Here is a 16966-nt window from a genome sequence, read left to right as displayed (position 1 = left end):
CTGCACGTATATTCTGGCTATGTCAATCGGGGAAAAACTGTTGTCCCCCTTTTTTAAAGGTACGTGTTAAAGGTGATTTATCGTGTTTAATAAACAAAGTAACAGGATAAATATAATACTAGGTTAGTGCCGTGGATGAAGAAAGTTTATCTGGCTCGGCTGCGGAATTTATCGGGTTCGCCTTGCCAGATAAACTTCCTCCATCCACGGCACTAACCTAGTATTCTCTATATATACGTATGTCACACACATATTTTGTTCTGTCGAACGATTAGTAACGCACATGACAACTGAACTATTTAAGGCTTTGATTTCTGTTTAAATGAATATCTGCCAGTTGCTGTTTGTTTGCTTTTTGTAACGAAACAAAGTTCTTCTCTTTTTAATTCATTAACAGATTTTCAAATATGTTATTGAACCTTGTAAATGGACAGCTGGTGTAGTTCTCAGATATACCTTATTCCATCGTTTCTTAATCTTTATCAGTAATAGAACAGTTCTTCTTTCATCCAGCAATTCGAGTGCATGTGACCTGGTATATATGTTTTGAAAACGAATATTTTTAAGAAAACAAACATGTTCATATGCACGCATTTTAATGATTTAAAACTTAAAAAATAATTTTTAAAAGTTTAGTCTTTAGAACTGCAGCCGCTAACCTAACTTCTCCTCAAGATGCTGAATGAAAAAAACACAACACATTAATGAAAGCACTGCTTAGTTTTAATTATATTATATTATTTTGTAATACTTTCAAAGGATCTGAACAAAAATATCATAATTTCTCTTCCTTGACAATTACCATAAGGCTAAACCTTTCTTGTCTTTCAGAAGCGACTTTCAAGAAAGCAGGGCAGTTAGTAATTATACATGTAACTGAAACATGAATGCGCATATAAATACTCCGCGAAGAAGTTACTGTTTTGATGTTACGATGTGAGCATTATTGTTAAACGCATGTACATTGCGTTGTCCCTGCATTGAACGTGTTTATTGTAAGGAAAGGCACCTTGCATGTGTTTGTATATGAAGCAAGTGCAAACAAATGCAGTTCCCATCTGTTACAAAACGATACCTGTAACAGTAACAATATTATACATACATTTGTATGTTCCCGCGTCCAAAAATAAAGTGATAAGAAAAACGTTAAAATACATGTAAATCAGCACTGTCTTAGACGACACCACTCCAGATCAGCATATAATAGATGCGCTTAGTATTATATATAATTATTAGTTGACAACTATAGGTGTTGTTTTAAAGTTTAAATATATAATCTTAATACTGAATGAAAACAAACAATACACCTATCCGAACAATAACTTGTTTTAAACTTTGTTACTCAAGTGTACGTTCCAAGACGCTAATCCCATTAGCTAGCGGTTAAGCTGTTTTGGTTTGTGTGTGGACTGTGTTTGGAGTTTAATTTTGTGTTTGTGGTGTTTTGGTCTTTGTGCAACTTAACAGTTTTCTTGTTTCACCTGTTAATGTAATACTATATCCAGACCGAACAGCTGTAAGTCCTATTAGTTGTTTATCTAAATATATCGTTTGTCGACAATATTTAAGGATAACGTTCGTTATCAAATAACGTTCGTTATCTTTTCTCTGTTCTCTGTAAACGACTTCAACTGTATAACATTTATCTCCCCCCCCCAATATTTATACTTCATAGGAGCTCAGCTTGCATTTTCAAAACCGAATAAGGTTCATTAATAGTTTTCAATAAATGTTGAACTTTATTCCGATAATTCTTTAAACAATACGAACGGCTAAATATGTTGTTTTCTTATTTTCGCGATCTGAAACATTATGTCAATGCATACCTTCGTACACGTTTGTAATCATTGCTGTATAAACAGAAGAAAAAATGATGAATATCTATGTTCTTTTTGTTCTGCTTCATCTTCTTGGGATAGGAATAAAAATTAGCCTGTGCTTCAGCATATTTTACAACAGGTGTATTCCATTAATCCAAATATTGTCATATATATTGTTTTGCTAGGGTCTGGAAGTTATTATTTCATTTTGACTAATTGTTTCATTGAATTGAAAAGATTCACTTTTCTCTGTAAGAAGAAATATGAATAGCTCCAATAGTTTCAGGGTTGAATAATAATTTGGGCATTTATTATAACACAAACGTAAAATATTTAGTTGTACAATGGAAGAGCGTTTACTATTTATTCTAAACTTTTAATAAAGTTGTACTATCATAATTAGTATTGAATATTAAGTTTAAATTAACAATATTGACTATACTTACATGTCTATTTTCTCTTTTGTTTCCCTTTCATTGCAATCATCAATATTGTTTTCAGCGTTTAAAGCGATACAATATAAAACTCTTTATAATCGAATGAAGATTATATCACTCAGTCATAAGATCATACACTAACGTTAGAGGAGATAGTTGTATGTCTATGTCTTCTATTGTACTATGATAAGGACAGTACATGTTCAGTTTTTAATGATTCTAAAATCGACTCAACTATTTATTATTTTTAAAATAGAAATACCAAATCAAAATTTGTACCTATAAATATAACTTTGCTTGGTCTGTATATGCTTTGAACTCTATGTTTAAATAAATGAGATGTCCATAAAAACACGTTTGCAATATGTCGCTGGAACAGCTTAATCGAACTCCAACCCACTAATTACTAATTATTATGATATTGGCTAAATCGAACCTCATATCGGAATCTCCTTTGTACAGCGAAAGTTAATGCGGTATTATATTGTAAGTGTAATTTACCTATACCTATTGTTTATATAAATACATTGGTAATAAAATTAAAACAATTCGGTACAGTTACAATTAATAACATTAGTCAGTACGCAAGTTTATTTATAAAAAATCAAAGATGTAAACTTTCAGATATTTAAAAGTTCCAAAATACGCATACATGAAGACCATGTAAAATCAGAAATTTTATATATTCATATTGTCCTACTTTAACAGAATTTAGATCAGGAAGTTTAAGCTATTTTGCCATTGAAGATATAATTATGGTAGGGTATACTGCAAGTATAAATTGTCAATAGATTTGCTCACACTAAAGATTTGAAGTTGTGATAACACACTGAACAATCGAAGTTCATTTTAAAAAGCAAGCGCTTCTGATTAAATATGTGGTAAATCAACGCCTTAATATGTCACTACTGAAATTAGTTTTTAGCAACATTTTTCTATGTGTCGCGTTTGCTAGCTCAAAAATCGCACTTGAAGTTGGAAGATGTGGCGAAGATACTAAAATCGTCTGCTCAGGGACGGATACATTTGCATGGAACATTCGTAAAAATGGCTATCAAATAGCCGGGAAAGGCAGTTTGCCAGACACTACGAAGTATTCAGTTAGAGAATATCCGACAAATGTGGTGCTGACAATCCACAACACTAGTGTCAATGATGGCGGATCCTACAACTGTGAGGTAGCGAATGACGGCAGAAGCGAAACAAAGGACCTACAGCTTAATTGTAAGCACTTAAAAATGTTTTTATATTTACGTTTACAATGTCACGATTTACGTTATTAATACTAACAAATTGGTAAGAAAGAGGACATATTTATCGTAATTTACATACGTTTGCTAACAGACTTGTATTGTTAGCAAGTCACACTATCAGAACGTTTGCTATAAGTTGCGGCGAGTGTATAACTCCCGTCTTAATGCGTGAAGGTTGAACCGTATGTTTTCGTTTGTTCTCGGCCATATGAAAACTATTCCGAAAAAAACTTAATGAAAATCATTCAGTTGATCATGCAGTGATACTCAATATATAAGATTAGGCAATCGTGATAAAGTATTGTTCATAACAACTATTATCAACTTATACACCTTTATTTAACGTGGATTATTTTCTTTCAGGCAGTTTATCGTTTGTGATATCATCTCAGATCCTTTTAAACAAAACTGTTACTCTAAAATGCTATACTGCAATCTGACAGTTGCATCTTGCAAACATATTTCGGGAGTAAGTTAGTCGGAGCCTACGACAGTGTGTTTAGAGAACTTTCAAACCAGGATCAAACCAAGTATGAGGTTTTTCGAGAAATTTCACAGAGCATAACTACCTTAACCATAAATATTCGTCAGTTTACCTCGAATGATGTCGGAACGTACACATGCAGGAACATCGTTACTTCGGAGACGAAAGACAGTTTTCCTTAGTCTTTCAGGTAGGGTATTGATAACTTTAAATAAATATAACATCTTATTATTTTATTCAAAATAAATATCTCAAATTACAGTTACGGAAAGATTTAGAATTTCGATGTAAAGTATAATGGTATAAAAACCGATACTGTGAGTTGCTAAAAGCATTATACATGTCCCTTCTGTGCCTTAAACCATTTAACTATTGGTGTTTACCCCACGGCGCTCTTGATCAATTACTGGCTCTCGAAAGATGAACAGTAACACCACTAAGAGCGTCTCAAGCAAATGTACCATAGTCACACATTGGGCATAACTAAATCAATATTTCATCAAGCCCCACCGGGTACGAGACTATATTCATAAATGTGTTGTATTTTGTATAATAAGGTTCTGAATTCAAGTGTCTGAGTGAAGTTGTGAAGCAAATAAAAATAAACGAACAGGATTGACAATAACGAATTGACAAAAAGTTTGTTCTAGACATCAGAATTGATTATTTTATTTTATTTATTTTAGTTGTGTACCTTAATGTATTCATATTTGGCCAAGTGATTAAAACGTAAGATTCTACATACTTGTAATTTGGACTTTTAAACTGATCAAACCCTTGCGTCTGAATGATTTAAACCCAATACTGTATTAGTTCTACCTCTACTAAGTGCGTCATTAAATTGTTTATGTCATTGTTAAACTCTAACGATACGATCAAGTGTCATTTTAAGTGAAAATGGGAAAACATTAACTTTTATATATCCAATGCAGAGTTCTATCTTACAAGATTATTCAGGACCAGTCATTAGTACTTTTGATCTATTTGAATGGCACTTGAATTTTAGTGATATAACTTTTCTATGTTATGCTGTACAAGAAACTGATTTTGTTTTACCTTGTTTTGCAGGAGTTAATTATTTATTGGTATATCGATGTATAATGGTTTATACAGTACTGTTTAAGAGTACATATAAACGTTGTAAATTAAATAAGTTGGAGTAGTGTCATAAATGAAAAGCTTTGAACAATGAAACAAAGTGACGATTTTATGCTATCTAGAGCTGTTTATCATGTTGAATACTTATATAAGTATTGTTGTCATCATTGTTGATACGCATCAAATGTAGAAAACCTGATAGACATACAATAATTATTTATATTAAGTGATTGTCTTCAGATGCTTTGATTACATTCCAAGCTTTAAACATTATTCTTAACTTGCGCTCTTTAATCAGTTCAAACTGATAGGTTACAGTAATGACTCAGTTGTTCCCCTATTTAAATATAATTGTAATTGCATTTGAACTCCTTTTTTGTACCACTATGCAATTATTCAACTCGAATAACTATCTCTGGATATATTGGAGATTCATAAACTTTATATATATTTCTCGTTTTTGTGTTGTTGTAACGGCGTGTTATTCAGGCGTTTAACACTGCCTCTAAACCGAACTGTCGTTAATTATATGGAGACTGAGCTTGTCATGGTAGTGTTCAATGAGATATTAGAGGTTTATTTGATTATGATTTTTGACTTTTGTATTTTTAATAATATTCCAGAATCTAGCCGAACTAGAAGAGTAATCGTCGTAGTAGTTGGTGGAATTGTTGTTGGAGTTGTTGCTCTAGCTGTTGCTGTTATGGCTTATTTTCAAATTCCGAGAAGATATCGGTTTCCTTGTAGGCATACCTCAGGTATGCTTATTACTACAATCATTACAAAATATGAAGTCCATGGCCCTTATTAAATAATTGCTGGAGTTACAAAAAGAGCTTTAGTGTAATAATATATGTCAAAAATATGCAAAAAGTTGAAAAAAAATGCCATTTCAGCCAAATATATCCAAAGTAACCATTTCTCTCTTTTTTATTTTCAAATTTATAATGAAAGAAAAAAAACGCAGAATTATATGCTAATGTTTACATCTAGTACCTAAACGGAAGTAAATACATTTTTTTCTACCTTATACTTGACCAAAATTATGTACTGGTTACATCGTTGGAAATAAGCACTCTCTCTAATCTATCTTAAAAACAACTAAACGCATATACATCAATAATTTGAGAAAGAAATATCTAATACTTCACTTGTATCCCTTATATTAGTTAAGTTTGAAGGATTGATGTATAAATCCGATGTAGTTACATAGCAGTCTCCTTTGTTTTTAGGAAATATTAAACAGCAACGTTTAGAGAAACACTGCCAAAGCCCTCTAGTCCCACTGTTAGCAACACATCCACCAGATACTATGCCTACTGCAAGCAATACTGCCAAATCTCCCTGTGCCCTTTTTAAGCAACATTTCCAACGCCCATTTAGCCCACTTTAAGCAACACTGCCAACGGCCCTTTTTCGCACTGTTTGCAACACTGTCAACGCTCCTTATGCCGTTTTTAGCAACACTGCCATTGCCACTGAAGCCTACTGTTAGCAACACTGCCGACCTGCCCTGGGTCGGCTGTGAGCAACACTGCCAACGTCCCTTTTTCGCATTGTTTGCAACACTGTCAACGCTTCTTATGCCGTTTTTAACAAAACTGCCATTGCTTCTGAAGCATACTGTTGGCAACACTGCCGACCTGCCCTAGGCCGGCAGTGAGCAAGACCGCCAACACACACTATGCCCCTCTGTCATTCTGTTAATAACGCTGCCAACGTCTCTTACAACCAGTGGTAGCAACACTTCCAACGTCCCCAAGGGCAACTATTTGCAACAATGACAATGCCCTTCTTGGCCGAATGTAAGCAACACTGCATACGCCCCCTATGCCACTATTATTATTGTTATTATTATTATTAGCTACACTTGGTAGTGAAAATTAATGCTTTTCTGGAGAAACAAGTATAAGCATTTGTTTTATTCATCCACATAACTTTCCCTTAAACTTTATTATACATAACACAAATAGTTATTTGTGATTTTGTTGAAAATTATTTTTAAAAGTCTTAAACTATTCTAATTTACTACACAAGTTATAACAAAGCAAAAATAGCAAACCTTCTAAATCCTGTTATAAAGGTCTGAAGGAGTTTTGAGAAATTGTTGTCAGCATAAGATACACCAAGTCAAATCAATGATGTTTGTTCGAATAAATAACTACACGTCAATAATTAATAGTTCTGCAATTGATCTGAACATTTCTTGTGGCCTAGTTTTAAATATGAAATTCGGTAAAATGTTGGCTGATAGTAATGCCTGCGTATTTTCGACTTTATTATTGACAAAGGAAAGAATTGTGTACTGAAATTAATATAATTTAAATACTGTTCAATAAGAAAGGCATTTCAAACTTCTATATTTCTATATTTCAAAATGTGTCTGTCAATATCCAAAACAATTTGTACTGTCCGTCAATATACATCTATTTTAAGGTAGTGTAAAATTCTAATTTGTCACGATATATGTTTCTTTTCCTTTTCAGACAGTGCAAGTACTACCGTAAACCAGTAAGTATGATTCTGCAATTAAAGCAATGTTTAAGTTGTTTTACCGAAGTTTGTGTTTAACGCGTAACCGTAATGAAAAATATAACAAGAGGGCCGCGGAGCGAACACCAAACATTCATCACAACTTATTTTTTCGAAGAAGGGACAAAACTGGACAATTATTATTTAGTCAGAGTTATGGGCCTTTCTTCACATGTGCATATTGTTTCTGGCAAGTACAAAGGCAAAGCTTAATATTTTGCATCTTATTCGGTCAAAAAAGAGGCACTATTCATGTCGTCCCGTTAGCACAGTGGTAAGAACATTTGCTTCTCATCAAGGCGACCCGGGCTCGATTCGCGACCTGGGCTCATGTGTTTTTTTGGTTGGCTATCACCAAGACAGAAAATTTGGTTTTCTTCGGGTTGTCTGTTTTCCCAAACAATACCAGGTCTTACTCTTGCGCAATATGGTGCCAATTAGAGCAAGAGTAAATATATATTTTTTCACAACCTTTATAAAATATATAATGTTTAAAATATTTCTTAAAGTCCGTGTTATTGGCCTTGCTATATGAGTGTGTACTATTGTTAACAACATGTTTACCGAGTTTCAATTCGATATATTGAACTGTTTTTTGTTCGTCAAATAGATCAAATCCAGTGTCACAGGAAGCGTCATCTAACGAGCACCTCACTACCAGCGAACAAACGGAATACACAGAAATAGGTATTGTGTTTACTTAACATAAATGCTTAACCAAATGGATCATACCAAACAAATAATACGCCTGTTTATTAGCATTTTCTTTAACATTAGCATGTTTTAAAATACTGATTGATTTGTTCTGTACCAATGATTAAAGACATCTCCCAAAAGTAAAACGACTATAATAACATATCCAAAGGAGCTTGGTCCGGGATCAGTAAAGAAATCCACATACACGTGGCCTAGATTAATCTACATTACCATTTTCAGGCATGACTGCTGTTGGACCATCTAGGTATGTAATATATATATATACATGTATTACTTGATTTTATCAGTGAAGTAAATCTTTCAATCGGCATTAATATGGTGAATAGTTTATTATTATGCGTGTGCTTTTACCATTCTTAAACCCATGGCTATACATAGTAGTAACCATTTTATACTGAATTCTTAATTATGCAAAATCCGATAGAATCATTTATCGAAACTCACTTAGAAAGGTGAACCTTTCTGTCATCCTTCTATTAACCGATTTAGTGCTGGCAGTCTCCTCAACGAAACCACATCGTACGAGCGTCTTCACAACAGAGAAAATGCCGCATACGTAGACCTGGGTAAATAATATTTCACACCTTTACAACGACATTTAGAATCAAGAAGTAAAATTATGTAAATATCAAGCGGAACACTATGAATTTATAACAAACGTTTTGCTTAATCGATAAGTAATATAAAACATTGACCTCTTTGTATTTAGTCCTCATAAGTCATGTGTGTCTTTGATTTCAGAAAGTTGCCAAAGGCAGTGAGTATACATCGTCACATTAATTCTTAAATATTTATGTATTACACATCTTACACATCAAATTTTCTCAAGGTGTTACTGATCATTCTAATGCTGTTACATGTTCTACATGTATTGCCACAGTATACTTAATATCGCACTCGTCTGATGTTGAACCGTTGTGATTTGTCATGTTTATATATTAAAATAATTGGAAAATATGTATATAAATATCATTATTTACTAGTGTTAGAGGTTACCGCATTGAAACGGTAATTAAACTGATGTTAAAGACATAACACCCACGTGTGTGTCATACATATTTAGATATGTGAATCAACATCCACACTCGCAAACAGCAGGCAGTAATTATGAAATTCCGGACAACCGTAAGTTTTCAAATATTCTTCATTAATCGAATGCGAATAACTCTGAGCTTTACAAGTAGACAAAAGAAATGGTATATGTTTATGCATTCTTCCTCAGTGATATGAAGGCATTCGATGATCACTTGTTCTTTCTTTAATTATGTAACATAGCCATGAAAACCATTATTGCATTTAACAAGACTTCTATGATCCTAGTTTACAATTAAAATCAAGACGATTTCAGTATGTTCTCAATGTTATAAGGTTAATTGCTAAAGCAATATTATGATATTGTACCAATTCGTTTTTTTTCAGAAGAATCGTCAATGGAACCAAGAGAGTAAGCAACATTTTTCATATTGAATGTTCAGTTATGTACAATTAAAGCAATGTAAACACTTACAACCTATATTTATTTGAACGGTTCACTTAAATAGCATGTATAATAAAATCCATATTCTAAAAGTTATTTAAAATGCACAAAGAAATAAAACCACTTGATTGTATCGTTAATCGATAGAATACAATAGGGTTATAAGTACTGCGTTTTGATCCTAGAGATTGTATTCGACTCGAATGTTTTTTGCAGATTCGGATTTCACGAGGCACAAGCCGAGTAAAAACAAAATCTGCAAAAATCCACGAGAGTCGAATACGACATTCCGGTTTACCCTTTTATTATATACATAACTGGTGAGATCACTTAAAAGCCACATGTATTCATAATATGATAAATGTCATTTTAACGACGCACTATTTTGTTTTATCGTCATTTTAACGTCGCGCAACGATACTTGTTATGACGTGACGTCACAAGAGTGGAAAACAGTCGTATTACACTGGAGTTGAATACAGACTACTGTATTTTGCGATATGTATTGCGTGTTGATTTATGATGGGTATATAATAAAAAGACATATAGTAGGAAACCATAGCGATATCTGACGTGGATCAACCAGGGCCGCGCTTATATTTCATTGTGCCTGCCTGTTTATTTCACATTTGTCTTAAGGTATACATATTGTTTTGCTCCAAGGAACACAAATATAAATTGCTTATTACAAAATGTTACACACTATTGTTATTGTATTTTAGTTATGATAACGGAACAAACCCGAAGCATACTCAAGTCAGTACGTATGACCATGTATATACAGCTCCGATTGAACATCAGTATACGGCGCTTGGTATGTAAATGTTTGTTATGAATTGAAACAAAATAAAGGCTCAACATAATAAAGTCACTGCATTCAAAATAAAATAAAATAAAGTTGTCCGGTTAGCGCAGTAATAAGCGCACACCATTTTCATCAAGGCGACCCCGGTTCGATACCCGGCCTGGACGCATGTGAGTTTGGTTAGTGGTCAGCAAGCCAGACAAGTTGGTTTCCTCCGGGTACTCCTGTTTCCTCTACAACACAATACTACACCCTCGCATACCATCGGGCCAACGCAAGTGACTTAGTATACGTAATGATAACGTTCTTCACAATCGATGCAAAATATATAATGTTTAAACTAATAAAGTAAAATAGCTAAATTAATTGTTCACAATAAAGTAACATAGATGTTTATTGTTATCAATAAAGTTAAATAGATGTTAATTGTTAACACATTTTTTTTCAATGAGACACACTTATACACCATTTAGGTCATTGTGTTTATGAAATCTAGTATGAGTTCATTAATTTATCACGCAGATGACTTGTAAAACATATTATGCGAATGTGAGTTAACAAAAAAAACACATGTCTCAACTCGCAACAATTGAAAGATCAGTCATACTCCTGCAAGAAAGTCATTGACACAATGCCTCGAAAGGCGCCGTGAAATAGTTTGGAGTACAGAATGATTCACATCGAATATGAAGTAAGAAATACAAATATATGCTACATTTTGTAGCAAAAAACTTTTATAACATGAAAATGTAAAATAATTATAAATGTGCATATGAAAGTGTTACTATCAATTTTCTCTTAATATTGTCAAATATAAAAATTTAATAAACATCTGTTTATACAGCACGATATTTAAAATTTGTCGATTAAGCATCATATCAATTGCATTGAACAGAATTCCACACACAATAATACATAAAATGATTCTCAGTTCTATAAAATGAATTGCACAAACTGAAACACGGCAGAGTGATAAGTATACACGTAAAAGTGTTGTCAATAACTTGTGTTTTTTTTGTACAGGACAGTTATCAACTTTTCATTCAGAAAAGGTCGATTGATCGATACAAAAGGTTTCTTAAGAACCCTATACAAAAAAGGATAAATCACAAATATAAATTACAAAATTATATTGAATTCGCAAAAAGTAACCTATTGATACAGCAGCGATTCTGGCAGGAATGATAAAATATCTGCCTTACATTAATATCACGTGTTTAATAATGCCTTCCGTTCAAGTTTGTATCAACGTTTCATTATTTCGGTTAAACTCGATCAGAAGCGATATATGACTATCGTTGGTGAAGTTTTACATTGGTGATTTTATCATGCTCGTGCTCATTAGCGGATAGTTGTTGGTTTATGTGTTGGTTAATTTAGTTTTATAGAAAGAAGGATACCCAGCTAATATAAAAACAGCCTACTAATCTCATTATACAAAGGCAAGAGAAAACTCAAATCCAAATCTTGCAGCTATAGACCCGTATCCCTTATGTCATGTTTTAGGATTATTTTCCAAAGAGTCCTATTCAATGGGCAAAATGACCTTTTATTAGTAAAACAACAACTTTTGCTTTCAAACCAACAACAAGGTTTTCAGAAATACTTAAGCTCTGTCACCGCCTCTTTAAACTTCCAAGAAACTGTGTACGGCCAGATGAAACGTAACAGTGTATTTGAAATCTGCATTTAATGCGGTGTGGAACAAAGGCCGTACTTTCTTAAGCTATTACGACTAGGAAGTACAGAACAATTGTTACGTGTTTTGGTATCTTATTTTATGGCACTGAAATTTAAAGTGTGACTGAACGAGGAGCATTCCGAAGAAATACCAGTCCTCAAATCACTGAGATAATGAGGCGTATTGACAACTTTATATGATCTCGTGTATATAAAAGAACTCAAAAAACATTATCTGGACAATATAAATATAGGATATTCCTTGTTTTCAACATAGGACCGTAGGTATTCAGTCGCTGATGAAATTTCACTCATTGCATTACCTCCCTTGAATTTGCCACGCATGCTTCACGTTGTGTATCCCTAGTGGAACATTGTCATTAACGTTAAGATATTTACCGTTTTGATATTCAGCAATATGCAAAATGTACCGCTAGTTGGTATTTTGTACGGGGATAAATGTCTTGAGAAGCCCAAAAACGCAAACCATTTGAACACTAGACAGGATTCGAATTTAAGATGTAAAGTACATATTGAGGAACGCATCCAAAAAGCCAAAAATAAAAAAAAACGCTTACTTTTTACATCTGCCAAAGACTAACATCCTTATGGTTTAAATCCAATTGTGCCTTTCAATAGGTACAAGAAGAAAAACATGCATATCGCGGTAAACTGTGGGATTATATTAATAGCCATGATTTCTTCACTATCAATAAATATCAGCAGTTTATTGTGAACAATGCAAGGGTGTCATTAAAGGACTATATATGATATGTGTGGATCCATGCTTGGCGTGTTCAACCTGTTCTCACATGTTATTATAAGAAAAATGATATTCCTGCATAGACTACTGTCCTGACAGAAATCTGTTCACAAAACGTTACATCCAGTTTACCTTGAACAAAAATGTGTTACGGTAGTGTTTATTCCCAACTTTTTTAAAAGACTTTCATAAACAATGTGCTAATTGATACAAATATCCTTCCGTCTAAGAACCAGTGGAAATGAAATGTTAAAAGTATTGTCTACACGAGTACACTGTGGTACAGGAGACGACAAACGAATGATGGCTTTCGTTACTTTCGAATGCTGCATCCCCAAATAGCATAAATAGTCATTTATGAAGTGTTCGACAGAAACCAGATCATTGAACTAAGTGTCGCAAAGCTATGGACTAGGTTATATAAAGTAGCTTACCAGTGCACTTCCTACTCACATATGTTTTGCGGGAATGGGAACACATGTTACAGAAGCGCTGTTGTTAATGGACGTAGAAAGGTTCTACCTCACCTTACTTGGTGCCGTTGCTTCTTTTAAACGTATCATGGACAGAAGTCTACAATCCAGTTTTATGAAAATATCCCTTTTGGTTCCCTTTTGTGAGAAAATGTTTAAACAATATCTAAACTTTATTTGGTATATATCACTGCGCCGCGTGTTGACGATATGTTTCCTATTCCAACAGACTACTGATATTGATATAAAATTGTATACGACAACTTAAGGTTATTTGAACCTTGTGTGTATTTAAAACATAAATAATAGCGTGTGTACTGCACATATATAACATTATATAACTGTTTGTTAATATCTCTGTACACTGAAAATGATTTGGATGATGGGTTTTTGCTAATCAATATATTTATGTTTGATTGTTCCCCTCATTTTTTGCATATCTGTGTTTATGTTTAATAATCATCAATTATTGTTGGAAAAATGAATTGAATTGAACTTATGTGTGAATTGACCGTGTGTTTGAATATAAGTAGGTCAAACCATGAATCTTGGTACATGTCCCATCCCTATTTGATTGGTTATGAACACATGCATCTTTGTTTAAGCGTTGATTTTTCACTTCCAGGTGCCACGAAGTAGACAATACAGCTGCTTGTGAGTTAAAGAAGAAGAAGAAGATACAGCTGATTGTGATATATAAAATAGACATGCTTGCGATTTATATCATATAATTTTACTGGAGATTTATTGATGAAAACGATACATATGTTTGTGATTCATAGTAGAGGAAGATATATTTTCTTTTGACTCATAGAAGAATAAACATTTGCATGTAACTTCAAAGAGGTAGAGGATGCATTTGCTTGTGACTCATAGAAGTAGAACATACATTTGTTTGTGACTCACATACTAAAACGCTGTAATATACATTAAAATTTCAAAGCAAGAACATTATATCGAAACATTGAAAACAGTTTGAAGCATATATACAAGTAACTACATTGTTGTAGCACAAGTCATTCATATGAGCACGGTAATTTGAGCAATGTTGCATAGTTGAATATATAGCCAAGAAAACACATTGGCGTGAATGCCGATACCTTAGTGATCTTTAATTGGCAAAGGCATTTTAAATTACGAAGAAATGAAATTTCTGATGTCTCTTGTGTAATAGTCAGTTATTTTAAATTACGGGGACTTTTATGGTACCCGATGATATGTTCCTAAAAATCATATGGCGTGGGTGTAGTGTATTGTCATCACATCACACCTCTGGCATTATTGGCAAATCGTTGTAAAAACAAGACAAACAAAACAAACGAATCGACTTTATGCACAACAACAGAGTAGTAGGCAAAAGGTGTCTTTTTATTCTATTTATTGAACTTTTTTCGAATATTCGAATGCCGATCATAACATTCGAATACCAAACGTTTGATCGAATGTTTGAATATTTATTTTTATTTACTTTCTTGTCAATCAACCCACTCGGTGAGTTACTTTTGTAACAATACTTAAAGTTAAAATTGTCCTCCTTTTTTATTATTCTGTTGCTTATGCAATGTTTTGCCCTAATTTGACCTAAACAATCGTCGTTTAATTTAACAAACTTGTGTATATAGAATAAGAAGTCGATGTCTAAAAGTTAATCGTGCTAGTTGGTTAAAATATTTTTATTTTACATCGACGTATTTTCACTAAGAACAAATGTCTTGTTTAAAAACACTGCTGAGAAGTAAGTGAATTATACACCTTTAAAAATGAACAGATGTGGTAAGCTTTTTACGAGTACGTTAAACAAATTCCCTAAGAACGAGTGAAATGCTGTATATTATATTACGGAACGAAAAGTCCGAAACACGCTGTGTCGAGGGAAGGCTGTTTTAGGCGGGTCAGTTACTATAAATATGTAAACACAGCGTTTAAGTCGTGAATGGCATGACACCATTGTCAACTCATTGGACCCCGACTAAAGGAAAGAAGCCCAAGAAAAATTAATTGTTTATCAAATGTTATATTTTTACAAAAATATGTTTTACTGATGTCGTCAATAATTACTATGAAAAGATACATTTAAAAGGGACTCGCATGTTGTAAAGGTTCGGAATTTAAACACCATGTATCTATATATTTAATAGCTGCTTGTTGTTTGATGTGCAAATAAATGAAAACATAGTTCAGTTTCAAAACCTTTTTAATATATTCGTGAATATTATGAATATTTGTTTATTGTCACTTCTAAAAGGTTAAGATTGAAATGAACATAAAGAAAGTGTGCATAAATAGTTTTGTATTGGCGTTTCTTTTAAAACCGAAAGTGATTTCAATCGTATAATTGGATTAGAGGGGTAAATATGTATACAGGTAGGAAATAAAATGGATACCAAATAATTGTTCTACGATTTTTATAGTTCATAGTAACGTTGTTTCAACTGAATGTCAATTACTAAACTAAACTTCTTAACACATAGAACAGTCTTTTTTCTTAAAATAATATACAGTTAGTAGAAATAAAGTAAATTACACTGTCCGATGAACCATATAAATAAAAAAACGACCAATGGATGACGTCACATTCATGTTTTGAATGTTAAGCAAAAAACATGCCATGGCAAACTATCACTATATTTGATTATTTGAGCATCTTTGTTTTGTTTTATGCGTGTGAATACAGCAATATATGTAGGATAGACAAAACCGCAATATTACGTTTGCATTACTCAGCATATAGCTATTTTTTAAAATGATAATCCCACCAATACAGACACATACCAGAAGCCTGTGTAAGATTCCAAGAGCAGGTCCTGGCTAGGCTATAAATGGAAATTTTTATACAAAAAGTAACGGAGTGGATAGTACCTTGGGCGTATCTCGTCCGGTTTCTTCTATAACCTTTAATAATGCAGTGGAGTACAGATGCCATATTTCCTTAACAACGCATTGGCTTTATTAAAGTACTATAACTTGCATTATTTTAAAGAAAAGCTTGATGTTCAAGGTAAGTTCATTCTAATTAAAGCAACAATTTATTATTGTCTGACACTAGAGTGCTTTTGATTTTCACATTTTTGAAAGCAGATAGGAAATAAAGCATAAAGATTATATACAATTCTGCATATCAAGAGACCAAGTAGTGGTTGATTCTACTATGTCATCAACTTTTAGCTTGTAATCGAAAGCTCGGTTTAAAAGTTACAGTTAATGTTAAGACGAGTTTCTTGTTATTGCCTGTTTTTCGTCGACGACTAATCCAATCAATATTGTGAAAAAATACCTTAAAACGCCTTAAAAACTTCCGCTTAATGTCTATTCACATAAGTCCTCTAGTTTCCGTCCAGAGTAATTAGAAAGTTCAGACATGAATCATTCGTAATGTTTCTTTTTATATACAATTATAACTCTGACCATTAAAACGTCGGATATTCAT

General features: G+C 33.0%; 1 protein-coding gene across 2 annotated transcripts; it reads left to right on the top strand.

Annotated features, from left to right (window-relative positions):
- Nucleotides 1-3150: 3150 nt before the first annotated feature.
- Nucleotides 3151-15805, top strand: LOC128236016 (uncharacterized). 2 transcript variants are annotated; one of them, XM_052950807.1, is made up of 12 exons: nt 3151-3481; nt 3874-4184; nt 5716-5850; nt 7579-7603; nt 8235-8311; nt 8561-8585; nt 8831-8907; nt 9083-9098; nt 9405-9466; nt 9761-9785; nt 10541-10632; nt 14165-15805. In XM_052950807.1, exons 2-12 carry the CDS (start codon nt 4112-4114, stop codon nt 14176-14178), a joined length of 621 nt encoding a protein of 206 aa, XP_052806767.1. In that variant the 5' UTR covers nt 3151-3481; nt 3874-4111; the 3' UTR covers nt 14179-15805. The 2 variants fall into 2 exon arrangements, with proteins under 2 accessions (XP_052806767.1, XP_052806768.1); XM_052950808.1 differs by lacking the exon at nt 5716-5850.
- The last annotated feature ends 1161 nt before the right edge of the window (nt 15806-16966 follow it).

The sequence above is a fragment of the Mya arenaria genome, chromosome 5 (genome assembly GCF_026914265.1).
Source record: "Mya arenaria isolate MELC-2E11 chromosome 5, ASM2691426v1".
In the NCBI taxonomy this organism is placed as follows: domain Eukaryota; kingdom Metazoa; phylum Mollusca; class Bivalvia; order Myida; family Myidae; genus Mya; species Mya arenaria.
Note: the sequence above shows the minus strand (reverse complement) of the source record. Positions and strands in the feature narration are given on the sequence as shown.